General features: G+C 31.2%; 1 protein-coding gene across 5 annotated transcripts in view; it reads right to left on the bottom strand.

The window, feature by feature from the left end:
- The window catches only part of STXBP5 (syntaxin binding protein 5), a 155530-nt gene that overhangs the window by 32526 nt on the left and 107555 nt on the right, over positions 1-15449 (bottom strand). Inside the window, exons 19-21 of one of the 5 annotated variants that reach the window (XM_036222443.1) lie at positions 12686-12751; positions 7220-7279; positions 7070-7117 (exon numbers count right to left, since the gene is read on the bottom strand). In XM_036222443.1, coding sequence (XP_036078336.1) covers positions 7070-7117; positions 7220-7279; positions 12686-12751 — 174 coding nt within the window. The remainder of the gene's footprint in view (positions 1-7069; positions 7118-7219; positions 7280-12685; positions 12752-15449) is intronic. The other 4 variants (XM_036222445.1, XM_036222456.1, XM_036222461.1 and 1 more) reach the window with 4 other exon arrangements.

Genomic DNA, 15449 nt, shown 5'->3' with positions numbered 1-15449 from the left:
GGTCAGTCGTCCAGGTTTATATCCTGTTCTTCAGTATAATTTTATGATGAAGTGGATTGCAGACTTTATATAGCAATTTTGTGATGCTAGTTTTTCACTTCTCCAGAGTCTCAGAAGCTCTTGACAATCCAGTTACCTTGTCAGTTGATTTCACTGCACTTGCAAAGGAGCTTCTACTCATGTTCTGAAGTTATTCAACTTCCATCAAGGCTTTCAAACTGAAGACGTACAATTTGAATAAGTTCTTGAAAGACAAAGTGCTTTTTTCTCAACTTTGTATTAACTCTTGTCCCTTACACTCGGTATTTTCCTAGCTTTAAAGTCCTTTGTCACTAGAGAGTATAAACTAGCTCTCTTTTTCTATGCTTCTGTCTGAAGCAAAAACAATGGGTATAAAAGTAAAGTTTTTCAAGTTGAAGAAAACTGGTATCACAGATATGTCTCGGTAGGCTGTGAACTTGAGTTTCTGTTCTCTCCTTATAAACCTGAGTGAGGATATCAAGCTGACTGGCTGAGAAAGCAGGTAAGAGCTGCACATTCCCAGTAGCAATAATGAAGTTTTATCTGATCACTACAACCACATTTGCAATAGTAGTTTCAGTACCAAGGAAAGACGCATGATGTTCAAGAGAAGCAAATCTCAGGGCAAGAGGCCTGCTGGGACCATTATACCACAGACAACACATTCACCATGATTTATACTTTCTTAGTTCTTTGCAACTGTAGAAATTTTTGTAAAGTTTTTCAATTATGAAGATTCTTATTGCTTCTTTGAAATTACACAGATGCTTTGTAATTTTCTTAGTTTTTCAACCCACTATGTTCTACCTCTTATTTTTCTAAGGAAGTTTTCTTGAAAGAAAGGAACATAGAAATATAATTTCTTCTTTTATAGAATGTGATTTTTAAAGTAACCAGCATACCAACAATAAAAGGTTAAAGGCCTTATTATTATGAGAATATGAAAATGATGCCAAAAAAATTGATCTTTGTTTATACTGAGATGTTCAATAATTAAAGTGAAAATATCACTTTTCTCATCACTTGCAGAGATCCAATGCTACCCCTTTCAAGGATAATGCTGAAATGTATATTAAGTAAAAACAATCAGAATAGTAAGAAGACTAAAAATCAGCTTATGGGCTATGGTAAATATCCAAGGGGAAAAGTGGGACCGAGAAGTAGAAATTCTTATCATTTATCGCACATTATTTTACTAGCCATTTGAACTAATATTAATATCTATCTAAATTCCATGTGTTTGGAACAGAATTATCTTGGAAAATACTGCATCTGTGTGCGTGTCTAGCACTTAACATGTACTGAATAAACATGATGATTAATGAATAAGTAAATGAGTAAACAAACAGGTCATCGGAAATTTTCTTCTATAGAAAAAAGCTGAATTTCTTCATAAAAGAAATAAAATAAAGAGAAAAAGAGGGCAAATTAAATATAGGCCTATCGATCAAAAAAGATGAATTTTGTCTATAAACTGATATGAAGAAAAACCTTTAAAAAGATACTAATACCTGTCCAGTAAAGATCTGGTAACAATTTCTTTTAATTTTTGAACGTCTAGAGCTTTTGTCCTCGATATTTTTCCTGTCTCTATTTGCTTTCCATTAATTCATAAAACTTAATGTCTAGGAATCATCGTAATTAAACTCTGCAATACCTCAAAGTTCATTTTCAATGAAATAAAAGGTATTAGATACACTTAACATAGTAAGTGTTATAGATTGAACTATTTCCCCCAAATTCCTATGTTGAAGCCCAGCACCTCAGAATGTGACCTTATTTGAAGACAGGGCCTTTAAAGAGGTGACTAAGTTGAAATAGGCCATTAGGGTGGGCCCTAATCCAATGTGACTGGTCCTTGTGAGATCAGGAAATCTGAACAAACACCAGGGGAGCACGTATGTAGAAGAAAAGACTACGTGAGGACATAGAGAGAAGGCAGCCATCGAGAGGGGCCTGAGAAGAAGCCAAATCTGTTGACGCCTTGATTTTGGACTTCCAGCATTCAGAAATATCCTAGAAAAAAATGGATGTCCTTTGTTTAAGCCATCAGGTATATGATATTTTGTTATGGCGGCCCTAGCAAACTAATAATGACGAATAATGGCAGAACGTACATGGCCGCGTTAATAGTTCTGCTCCAACAACAGCAGACAAATTATTTCGATAATATAACTTTTATCCGGACTAATTTTCTTTATGCTAGAAAACAAACAACAAGTTGTTTTTAGAAAGAGCACTGTATACGTAAGAAAATGATGATTCTACAGAGAAATAAATGCATATACAGTTAAGTACTGGGATACAAAACAAAAAGACTTTGACGAGCAGATTTTATTATGAAATTTACCAGAAAGTACATTAGAAATATAATTAAAATATGAATACAAAATGTGATACTCTTCAGATTTTAGTCATCCTGAAAAAAAAAAGAAAAAAGAATTCATTAGAGGAACTCAGATCTGTACAATGGTTTTAAAGTATCTGCCTGTGAAACTTAGTTCCTCACCAATTAAGGGTAAATAATAATCTTGGAAAGTAAAAAATATTGAAGTTACCTGTAAAAATGGCATTCCTGCACACTTGACTCATCTTCTCTTTCAAAATGAGCTTCTTCTTTTTCAACAGCCATGTTGTGGATTAAATATAAAGAACTTCTATAGGACGTAACAGGCACATTTTGGGTTGAATATCGGGGAATATAAGTAAAAATATCAGTGCTAACTTGAGTTTTATAATGAATTGAAATAATTTTTATAACTTAAAATTCTACTTAATTTAATACATACCTTTCATTCATACAGCAAACTCAAAATGAGCCTCTAAGAATTTATTTTTCAGCTTGTAAATATAAAAGAATTGGGAAGACAGCACAAGAAAAAGAGATCACATGAGTGGCAATACGCTATAGTCAAACGAGTGTCAAGGGACCTGGATTTTTTTCCTAACTAGGTGACTACCACGGGATATTACTTTGAGGCTTTGGCTGCTTTAAAACTGTAGTATTAATGAGTTAATGATTTAGAATCCAATGACTAAAAACAGATTTAAGTTGTGTTGGAACACTTTAATTAAAAAAAATGTTAGTAATTGGGACTCGTATACAAGAGAATAAAAACAGCAACTGGACTCATGAAAATTACTTTCATTTAAACTGACTTCAAAAATTACTTCAATTTTTGCTAAGATAATTAATCATTACCCAAGTAACTGCTAACTTGCAATCTGAAAGAAAAAGGGTGTTAAAGGTATACCCCTGACTATATTTAAAAAAATACCATATGAAAACTATCTAGTATAGTTTCTAGAAGTAAGGATTTTTTCATTAAATGAAGCTATTATTTGTTTTTAAAATAGTACTTGTTAAGTCATTATACTTTTGAATGTTTATTTTTTTATGTCTAGCATTATTTCCACCTCGGTGTCATATTCTATCAGTCCTTCTATATGAAAATTAGTTATAAAATTGGCCATGAACAGGACTGTAGACTACAAAATATGCCTAGAAATCTACTTTCAGAATTAAATAGAATCATAATGAAATAGAACTAATAAATTTTAGAAAAAGTTAATTATATAGTGTCAAAATCGACCAAACAATGCTACATCTGGGCCATATTCGATTCCTAAGGATATCAAAAAAATTTGATTAAAACTTTATTAAAGATATACATAGACTATTTTATATAAATTTAAATAAAAAGCTTTACAGAATTTTTATCTTCCAAAGTTTTACAAACTATAACTAATGAACAGACAAAAAAAATTGATAACCAATCTCATTTTCTAAATGATTTACAGAGATCGCTAACACTATAGGAAAGTTATTAGTTTTGGAAATGTTGATCATTAAAATTTTAATAATGAAAATTAATTGTAAGGTACGAATAGGCAAAACAAATCACTATATGTGTGTTATACGCATGTACCTCTTTAGGGATGCTACAATTGCATTATATTCTGCTATATTTTTGCTGTTAAACTCACATGATGAAAGTTATGTCTTTTTAAGCTGCTGGTCTTATACATGAAGAAGAAAGTCATTTACCTGAGTTAGCAATCAGTCAGGAAACAATAAAGCTACGCTGTGAATACCTGGGTTAGGGAACTCTATTGTTTGCTGTACTTTACCTTGAGTCTGGTCTTTAAAAAGGAAGCTATTTTTCTAGGCACAGTATATTATGTTTGGGTGATGGGTACCAAAATGGCATCCATGATGTGCTGCTAGGACAACACTTACACAAGCCATCTTTTTTCCAGGTTACCATGCAGACAGCAGGGCCATAACCAGTTTAGCTAATTGCGAATCACACAATGGATTTGTTTTTGAGTCCTTACATCCTTCAGTAAATTGTCTTAAGAGGTACCACTGTAGTGTCAAGAGGACAAAGAGTAGAGTCAGGCTACCTGGGTGTAAATGCTGGCTCTGTCGTTCGCCAGCTTGTAACCAATAGATACATTACTTATACTTTAACTCTCAAGTTTCCTTATCTGTAAAACCGGGAAATAACAGTAAGTAGATCACTGAGGTTACTGAGTGGATTAAATAAGAAAAATTATTTTTAAAGGGCTAGTATGGCGCCAGCAAAACTAATTGTTAAGCATATTTAATATATATATTATATATATAATAACTATATATATTTATCATTTCAGCTATCTCAGTCACACTGTCATGCAGTAGAAAGGGGGCTGATTTTCCATGCTTGGGTTAGACTGTTAAAGAGAGGATGATATCCTGCAACCTATCCCTCTCCTTGCCCTCTCCCCTACGACACCAGCTCAAATAGCTTTCTAAGTAGGTGAAACTATGGGACAAAGTTTCAGAGTCAAGGCATTCTGTCAGCCTTTCACACAGTGGTTCTTTTGCCCGTGACAGCGTTGGAGGTTCTAGGCTTAATTCTCAGGCCTTCCCTTATTGGGTGACTGCATAACTGCCAAAAGCTGAAGCTATAAATGTTCGTAGACTGAGGAAGAGACAGGAGATGATTTTAGGAGGTTCAGGATACTTCAAAGCAAGTATGGGACTGGATGACAGGAAACAGTGAGTTCACAACGCTCAAGGAGTCCTGGCACTTTTGACATATTAGCGTTATATGAAAAACATGTTTTGACAGAGAGCTTTTTATAAGATCCTATAAAGTTTTTACCAATGTTTCATTGACATATTACATGTTTTTCAACAGCATATTTATGCTAAGTCTTACTACAAAACTAGACATTAATGTAGGGAGATAAACTGTGCCATTTTTTTTTTTTAATTGCAAAAACTTTACAGGCTAAAATGGTGCAGTTTCCATTTGAATGAAGAAAACATTTAGCAATGAGCTTTCCTTCTTATATTTTGGGGTATATCTTGGGATTAAAAAGACATGAAAAATTCCAAACATAAACAAAATTATATATAAAATAGAATATATAATAGTGGTTTCTGAAGATGAAAAATAATTATGTATAATTATATAAGTAACAAAGTTTCAAAGTTGAATAAAGTTAACATGTTTCCCAATGAATGTAACTATAAAAACTGGCATGACAAAAAAGAAAAACTTGTCAATACATAAAAAGAAAGCAAGAAACGTTATCAAAGAACTATCCTTCCAATAATTTTCTTGGTCCTAAGAAATGCGTTAACTGATGTCTTTCAAACATTCAAGCTCAGATATTCCATGTTACGTATTATATTCAAAACATAGAAACAAATGGGAAGCTAGTCAATACATTTAATAAAGAAATTATAACTTCAGCATCAAAAATCAGACAGAAATCATTGTAAAAATTTAATTATATACAAAGTCCCTTTCACGCAAGATAAAATTCCTAGGTAACTGAATTCTAAAAGTTCTTTGGTAAACTCTACTTAGGAAGGTCCCTTCTAATTTTTTTATATTATATAACAGTAAAAAAACCTCTAAAGTACAATTAAGATAGAATACATTTTAAAGAAAAATTTGTTGAAAAGGTATTATGCTATAGTGCTAGTATAAAATTAAAACAGTTTAACTATTACCTGCTGATTAAATGAACACACACAAATATAGAAGTAAACAATTAATTCTCCATTAACAAAGAGGCCTTTGCTCAAGAATAAACCATTTTATTTAAACAATAACCAGAAGTGTAACAGTCAGCCAAGTTAATATGATTAACAGGGTTCAATTTACAACATGCAGACAATACAGATAATGCTTCTAAGAATTTCTGAAATTTAATTTTACTATATAATGAAAGTTATCACTTAAAAAAAGTAAATATATTCTTGCTGTCTAGAAATTCACCTAATTTCTAGAATATGTGGTGGGAGGTTTTGGAGAAATAAGTAATACAACAATAGTATAACAAAAATTTTGGATTTAAATCAAAGATTAAATTAATTCTCTTTTTATAAAATGGTGACCGAAAACTTTACTTTATGTCCTCAAAGTTGGATTTTGTCGAACTTTTGTCTATGATTTTTAAATTTTGAAAACCTTAGATTTAGTAATTCATTTCAAAGTAAATTCATAAAAACAATTGAAAGGAATAATATAAAGTATTCTCCATTGCTCATTTTCACTTGGGGGAAGGTGTCCTAAAAAATTCCCATTTAACTCAAGGACAGTGCAGACTACAGACAAGAAGAGTTAATCTTTTAGAGAAAGATTTCTTTGAAATTTGGGGTCTTAAAAATGTGAGGAAGATGGAATAGAGGTAGGAAAAAAGTACAAATAACACTCTAAGGGAAATAAAAAAATTAAAAATGGGAGTATAAAATTGTACTGTTTATGGTATAAATTGAACCCTGCTTTATTTTAAAGTAAAGCAAATATGAAAATTAATAGAATAATTCACACTGTAAGTCAGAAGAAGAACTGCAATCCCAATTCAACTGATTTTTAATAATTGTTGCCCCAATGAGTTAAGAAGACACAGAGCCCAAGAGATTATTTAGCAAAGGAATAACAAATTAATATATTCAAAATTTGATGCATTAGATAATTTTTTTGGTGTTGAGTTAGCATTGCATATAGCAAGGATTAGAAACAAAATAGAAATTTCTATTTCCTACCTATATCACTGGCTACCATCTTGGAAAACTTTCTGCTTTTGGTCTTCACTGAAAATAACATTTTGATATAAAATGTCAAAATCTATTGAAAGTAAACTAAATGAATTAAATATAATTAAAAGAAAATACTTTAAAATGAAGATACTATACCCTTTTCTATAAAATTATTCATTTTTTGTTCATCATCTGAATTGTGTGGTGATGAAGAACCTACACAAATGAAGACAGTGGAAGGAACAGCACATAGTCAGTCACTAACACTGAGTTGTCACAGGGAAAAGTACAAACGAAATAATCTGGTAACTTCTAAAACAAATTTCCCCATTACTGGCCACCGGGAAACGCCATGCTTATAGTTAATAACATTCTTAAAATAACACAGTTAAGAAGAGCAGTCAGTAGTGCATTATCTTTACAATAGACCAATCCCTAATATATATATAAATATTAACTCTAACCTGTAAAAATTTTTCTATAAGTTACAACCACGTGGTCAAATATTGATATGTGTGTTAGAGAACACATAAAAATATGAATAGAGGTTCACTGTTTTTGAAAGAAAATGTAAAAATTCTTGATAATAGTTAACTCAAGAAGGTTTATCTGGTAGAACTAAGAATCCCGTACAAGTATTATACTGGCACGATTTATTTTAGAGTTAGTTTTCTAGATATAAACTTCAAAATAACATATAAATTCTACTATTACCATAGAGACCTTTAAAATACTGAAGATAGTACTTCTAAGATTTTGTCATTTTTCTTTTAAAAAGGTGTTTCTAATTTTTCACAGTATTTTTAAAATTTCAAACACATATCTTTTAGTCTAAATGCAATTCTGAGTAGTATTCTAATTGACTTTTATCAGAGTTAAACCACCTATTCTATATTTTGGTGAAAATATCTCATTCACCAAATTTTTCAATTGCTCCAGCTTTAAGTAAATCATTCCTCTTCCTTTGAATTACCATAATACTTTATTTGTATACTTCTCTTATGATGTTAATCACTTAATACCTTATATTTTAAGTTTACACACATCTGATCTTTCTCACTGGACTGAACTTCTGAAAAGCTGGGCCCCCACACGATTGTATCCCCTTTGCACTCAGTGGAGTGTTTTGCCTGCAGAAATCTCTAAGTAAACATTTGCTAAATGAATAAAGGTTTTCTGGTAGGAGCAAATACCTAAGACATAACTGACAGTAAATAAAAAGGTTTGTGTTCTTTTTTTTTTTTTTTTTTTTTTTTATCCCAGTGAAAGTACCAAACCCTAATAAATAAAGTTAAAATTTGCCACAAAATCACTTCTTCTTTGGCCAGGTGGAAAATATCTTTGAGGTCTCTTCACAGACCAAGTAAAACCTGCCAATGTTGGCAGGATCCAATTACCTTTATAATAACTTAAAAGGTTATTCTTTAAAAAACAAGTAATTTTTGCTCAATAGCCATTTATAGATCTTCGTAAATCCTATATAAAATAACACATAAGTAACAATGAGCTCAGTAACATTTTAGAAATAGAAATAGCTAACTTATTTTTCATATAAATGTAATTCATATTTAAGCAAGATAATGGTTATAAGATGCATATATTTTTTAAAATATGACTGTCATCTCTGATACTAAGGAGACACATGAATGTATAAAATTTACTAATACTTGTTTTACTTAACATATTGAATATTAGAGCAATAGAAAGATAAAATATCTAAACATAAATATAAAATTATAAAAATGTTTAGTATTTCTAACCTAAAAATAGACAACATAAGCCGTAAATAAAAATAAAACAAGCGGATTTATAGATTTATTGTTCCCTTAACTGAAAATGCCTACCACTGGTTGTCATACTTCTGCAATTGCTCATGAAAAACTTCCAACTATGTTTTCAGCATATCCTACTTGAATATATTTACCAAATTAATATGATTAAATAAACATAGAAAATATCTACATCTTTGTTTTTTTTAGTGTACCTGGCAACTTCTGAAAACATCATTTATATCATGGTCTGTGGGGCTCTGGATGCCTTTCAATTTGAAATAACCTAACAAATGTTTGTCATTTTAACATACATACACATACATGCATAAATACACACACGTGCACACATACACACACATATATTTTAGATGCAGTACTAAAAAAAATTCCAACACTACTAAAGTGTTCATGGAAGCATTCTGAGTTCTTTGAAATAAAGATGAAATGGAGATAGCAGAAATAATTTTGTGTTAATTCAGGATGGTAGAATTTTCTATTTCAAAGAGACTCTTGGTTTATCAAAAATAAATGTGAAAGGCAAATTATTTTTGTATAGAGCTTTGATACTGACTAAACTACTGAGATCACAAACCTTGACTAAGATTTAAAATCTTTTCAAAAAAGGGTCTGTTTATATGTAGTATGTTGAATAAACAATATAAAAGGCATATTGCTACTTTTCATTTCTGTACAGTGGTCCTCCTCTTAGTATTTATGAGGAACTCACTTGAACTTCCAACACACTGTTATGCATTTCCTCTTCTCTCATTAATACAGTTTTCTATTACCTATATTGGTTTTAATGATCTATATTGTATCATTTAACTATTTGTCCTTATTATTTCCCACTGTACTGTAGAAAGTATTTGAGGCTAGAAATTTGGTTTTAATAACATGATCCCTTTGTGGCTCTTCAGATTCACCTCAAACTCACCCTCATCTATTTGTCTTTTTTCGACCATCCTAAATTAGAATTTGCATGTGTCGGTGAGAAGAATGATAATAAACTCTTCCTTTATTTCCTTATTAGAATGCTAACAGGAGTAAAGGCAAAAAAGTTACAAATGTACAAAAAGTAAGACAACTGACACATGATATTGGACCTAAATTACCATTAACTCTTTAAAAACAGGTAAGCAGTAAAAGATACAAGTTATAATAATAGTGTCCAAAGGGTAGTTTTCTAGAATTTTATTTTAGTTTTTATTATACTTCCTAGTCCTTATGCATGACTGACATCTATCTCCAGCTATATAAAACACATTTCAGACACAACTATAGTCTGCTGACGTTTGATTTGTTTTTGTAAAGTAGTTTTTCCTGTTGATATGCAGGAATAGACATAATTCTTCAGAGAATGCTAATATTTTTCAGATTGTAATCAAAGACTAAACTAAATAAACTAAGAGTTTTACATCTGAAGAATTTGTGACTTATCAATGATTTCTGAGGTCACAATTTTTATTTACTTTGCATTTCAAACTCACAGAGAAAACAATAAAATACGTAGTGTATTATAATTTTTTCTGTGTGAAAACTATACTGGATGGATCTTGAGGTTATCATGGTAAGTGAAATACATCAGAAAGAAAAAGTTGAGAACCATACGATTTCACTTATATCTGGAATATAAAAATGAAAGCAACAAACGAACAATACAAACAAAAACTCGTAGACACAGACAACAGTTTAGTGGTTACCAGAGAGAAAGGAGGGAGGGGGGAGGTAGATAAATATAAGGGGGTGAAATACGTGGTGACCGAAGAAAATTAACTTTGGTGTTGAACACACAATGCAATATACTTATGATGTATTATTAAACTGTAAACTTGAAATCGATATAATTTTATTAACCAATGTCACCTCAATAAATTTAATTTAAAAAAATACTGTCTTTTCACATGCAACAAACAGCACAATATATTTGAAAACACTGATTTTTTTTTAAACTTATTTATTTAAATTAGTTTCAAGTATACAGTACATTGGTTAGACATCTATATAGTTCATAAAATGAAACGCCCAATTGCTCCCTCCCCACCCGGCCCTCCACCTAGCTAATGTATTAATATTAACTGCATTCCCTATGCCATGCTCCTCATCTCCGAGACCATCTATCAACTACTAATTTATACTTCTTTAATCTTTCCCCCCTTCTCCCAAACCCCAATACCCCTCCCCTCTGTCTGCACCCAAAGTATCCACTATATTTGTGAGCCTGTTTTTGATTAGTTTGTTCTTTTTGTTCCTTAGATTCTGCATATAAGTGAAATCATATGGTATTTACCTTTCTCTGTCTAACTTATTTCACTCAGCATAATAACCTCTAGATCCATCCATGTCGTTGCAAATGTTAGAATTTCATTTTTTTTTAATGGCTGAGTAATATTCCATTGTATATATGAACCATAACTTCTTTAATCAATCGTTTGTTGATGGGCATTTAGACTGCTTGCATATCTTGGCTATTAAATTGTGTTGCCATGAATACTGGGGTGCATAGATCTTTACAAATTATTGTTTTGGTTTTCTTTGGATAAATAACCAGAAATGCGATTGCTAGGTCAAAAGGTATTTTTAATTTTTTGAGAACACTAAATGATGTTTGAATTTCTCTGGTACAAAGAGAATTTGGAGGGCTTTTACGTTTATGTGCTTTTTTTTATTTATATACTTAAATACACTTGTATACTTATCAACAATTACCTCTTGCTGGGGTATTCTAAACTGCTAGATATACGCACCTACTGAAAGTTTGGCTTAGGATAAAAAGGAGTATTAATTTAGTTGGCCTGAATCTTGTTAAAATACTTTAATGGTCATTTAATATATTAAAAGATAATATGTTGCATGTTATTCAGTTAACTTATAGCCTTAACATATTGACAAATGCATTTACAAGGCCTTTAGGGAAGGTGAGACTATCAGAAGTATATCGTATGAAATCAGAAGAAAAACAGCAATGATTAAAGATATTATAATTCTAAATTCAGAAATAACTCTAGTCCTGTGAGATGGGTAATACAATTACTTGCTTCATATTATTCATTCAAATTTATTCTACTAATATCAGGTGTTGAATAAGTGAGTTCTGTGACTCCGTGTTTTATTAATTTGGTGAGCAAATTTAAATGTAAAATTTAAAGATGAAGATCAAGAAAAATGGCAGTTATAATTACAAAGTCAACTTTATTAAAGATTAGCAGTGTTTCAATCTGAAAACATAATAAATTCAGGATTCCCTTAATTTTAAGGAGACTCAAAAGATACTCAAAGTAATGGTCCCCTAAAAATATTTATAAATAAGTTACCTATATATAAATGAGAAAGGACAACTTCAACATAACTATAAAATTACATCAGATATTATACAGATTAAAAACAAGAACAAATATAACCAGTCTGCAATTATTCTAATTGTCCACATTGTCTAATTGTCACCATTGGTGTGTTAAAAATCTTCCATAATATTTAAATGGACATTATTCAATGAGTAGAGTACTATCTTACCAGACGATGACAGGCATGCCTAGAGCAAAGACAACATTGTAGATAACTAAACCATTTGATTTAATGATAAGAAGTAAAATATATTTTTCCTAAAAAAAGCATAAATAATAGGAAGCTAAGTAAACCGTTATATGACTGTTTTCAGGTAACAGCTGTGGATTTCTATCTAAGGCATTTCTTTTCAATGAGAAAGCAAGCAAAACACGATTTTAAGAATAAATATGTAACATAAAAGTTCTTTGTAGGTGTATTTTAAATGCTTATCTATGAAAAGAAATATTGATATGTTATACTGGTTTTTGTAGAATTATAGTTATTAATAGAATAAGAAACAAATTACCTGAAGTTGGAGATTTGCAGCGATCCTCTGGGATTACAGAGCCTTCACTAATGTCGCATAGACCTGCTAAAAAACAAAATCAAAAAAAAAAAAAATCGAATCACACCACAAATGTATGTAAGCGCAGTTTTATCTCCTATTTATAGTACATATTTAATGACTGTCTATTTTAAAAGAAAACCCAGAAGATCAGCAAACTGGCGGCATTGATACTATGCTCGATAGTTTTGAGATAGGAACATAGGAAATTTTTGATATTAAAACACCTCAAACTAATACAGCAGTCATTGGTTAAACTAAAAAATAAAATTTTCAAGAGATAATTTGACATTCTTCAGAGACATTAGATATAAGGCAGGACTTTGTTTAACATAAGTAATTTGAAGGGCATATGATATATTTATTGAATTTCTCTTGAGGGAGAATAAATATTGGTAATAAATTTGATTATTTTTATATCACATGAACCTTCACCTCAAATCTCAAAGTGGCTTCTCCAACATATGTCTCCAACATCTCCCTTAAATACTTTTAAATAATAATATACTTCGTACCTCCAATCTGCAATTTTAAAATATTGCATCTTACTCATCTTTTAAGAGGCTATACCTCTTAAAAACTATACCATCACATTAAAAAAGAAAAAAAAATCTAAAGAAATATTTTCTTTTTACATATATGTGAATTATGTAAAACTAATCTTATCTTACAGGATGGTCTAAATTCTCAGGGGGGAAACATAGCAAGGTATTTTATGCTGTAGGCAAGAACTGCAAGACATGGTAAACGCAGAGGAGACGATTAGTATGGATATTAATTTGCTTGGTGATTGAAACAAAAAGAATTCCTACAAATTCTTTAAAAATTACAAACGAACAAACACACATCAAAAGTTTGGCATAGATGGGCAGCACACCAGGGGCTGCGCGTCTGGGCTTCTGAAGGGAGATATCACGTCGACATGCGTACAAAGATGACCAGTATCTGCTTTGTCATTCCTTTGGGAGAAGACATGACGTCGCAATCTTTACAGTCACCAAGGAAGTTTTCCAGTAATATTTTCAGAGAACACTGAGTGCTAAATTGGGTTAATAAGAAGTGCTTTCTATTTTGAACTATATATTATTTGTCTCCATTGAGAACGTTTCTGAATGACGACCAGTAGTTTTCTTTTTAAATTTCATCAAACTAGTGATTCTGGAAAAAATGAAGTCCTGGTTTTTATAGTTCTAAAATCCTGGTTTTTATAATTCTAAGATAGATATAATTATAGGTATGTATTTAATCTTTGACAAAATATTTATTTATATAAATGATAGTTCTTTAAATAGTAGTGATATATGGTAACAACCTACGTATCCACCAATGGATGCAAGGATAAAGAAAAAGTGGCATGTGTGTACGTGTGTGTGTGTGTGTGTGTGTACACATACATACATACATTCACATATTTACACACAAATATTATTTAGTCACTAAAAAAATGAAATTTTGCCATTTGCAAATACAGGGATGGACCTTGAGGGCACTGTGTTAAATGATGTAAGTCGGGAAGAGGAAGACAAATATCTTAGGATCTCACTTACATGTGGAATCTAAAACAACAAAAACAACAAAATGAAAAAAGAATCAAAAGAACAAGCTCATAGATACAGAGAACAGATTGGTAGTTGCCAGAGGCGAGGCGATGGGAGGACAGGAGAAATGGGTAAAGGGAGTCAAAAGATACAAAATTCCAGTTATAAAATAAGTAAGTCCTGAGGCGTAATGTACAGCATGACAACTATAGTTAATAATTCTGTGTTGCATATTTGAAAGTTGCTAATAGATCTTAAAAGTTTTTTACATAAGAAAAAAAAATTTTTTTAATTCTGTAAGGTGAGAGACGTTAACTAGACTTACTGTGGGGATTGATGCATACAAATCATTATGCTGTACACCTGAAACTATACCACAATAAAAAAATAAATAGTAGTGATAACATACTGCAGTATTACGATGAGCCTAGTACTGAATACAATTGATTGATTTTAAAAATTTAAGCCTTTGGTATTTTGTCAACTGCTATTAAAGACTATAAAAATGTACTATGTGATGTAATTCCAATTCTTAAAATAGCCTAGGAAGAAACATTTAGGAAACAAAATTGAAGAATGCGATAGAGACTTTTTAATTTATATATTAAATTACTGAATAAGCTAAAAATCCCTTCAATGCCTTTCACCTGACTCAGGGTAAAAGTCAAAGTCCAACCCTCCATGACTGTCTATGATCCTATGATATACGACTGCGGCACATACCATAAAACTATGGGATATCCCATTACCTCTCTCCTCCACCTGCTTCCCCACCTCCCTCATTCTTTCTACTCCAGGCACAATTACTTCTCATTGTACCTCGAGCTCAGCAAGTATACTGCTTCTGAGCCACTGAACTTGCTCTGCTCTGCTTGAAACTTTCTTTCCACAGACATCCTCAGAGATAACGGCTCTCTCATTTCCTTTAAATCTTGACTCAAAAGTCATTTGGATACTCTATTAAAATTTAACACTCCTGTCATGGATATTTCGAATTCCTTCTTATTTAATTATTTTTCCTTTTAGCATTATTACACAATTTCTTATATATTCATTTTTTTAAGTCGTCTATTCCAGTAGAATGTGAGTTCCATGAGGACAGAGGTTTCAGTCTGTTTTATTACTCAATAGTGCACAACACATGGTAAGTGCTCAATAAATGTGTTGCATAATTGAATGAATATAGA

The sequence above is a fragment of the Rousettus aegyptiacus genome, unplaced genomic scaffold, assembly GCF_014176215.1.
Source record: "Rousettus aegyptiacus isolate mRouAeg1 unplaced genomic scaffold, mRouAeg1.p scaffold_m13_p_1, whole genome shotgun sequence".
NCBI lineage: Eukaryota > Metazoa > Chordata > Mammalia > Chiroptera > Pteropodidae > Rousettus > Rousettus aegyptiacus.
This window is presented reverse-complemented; position numbering and strand designations above follow the sequence as displayed.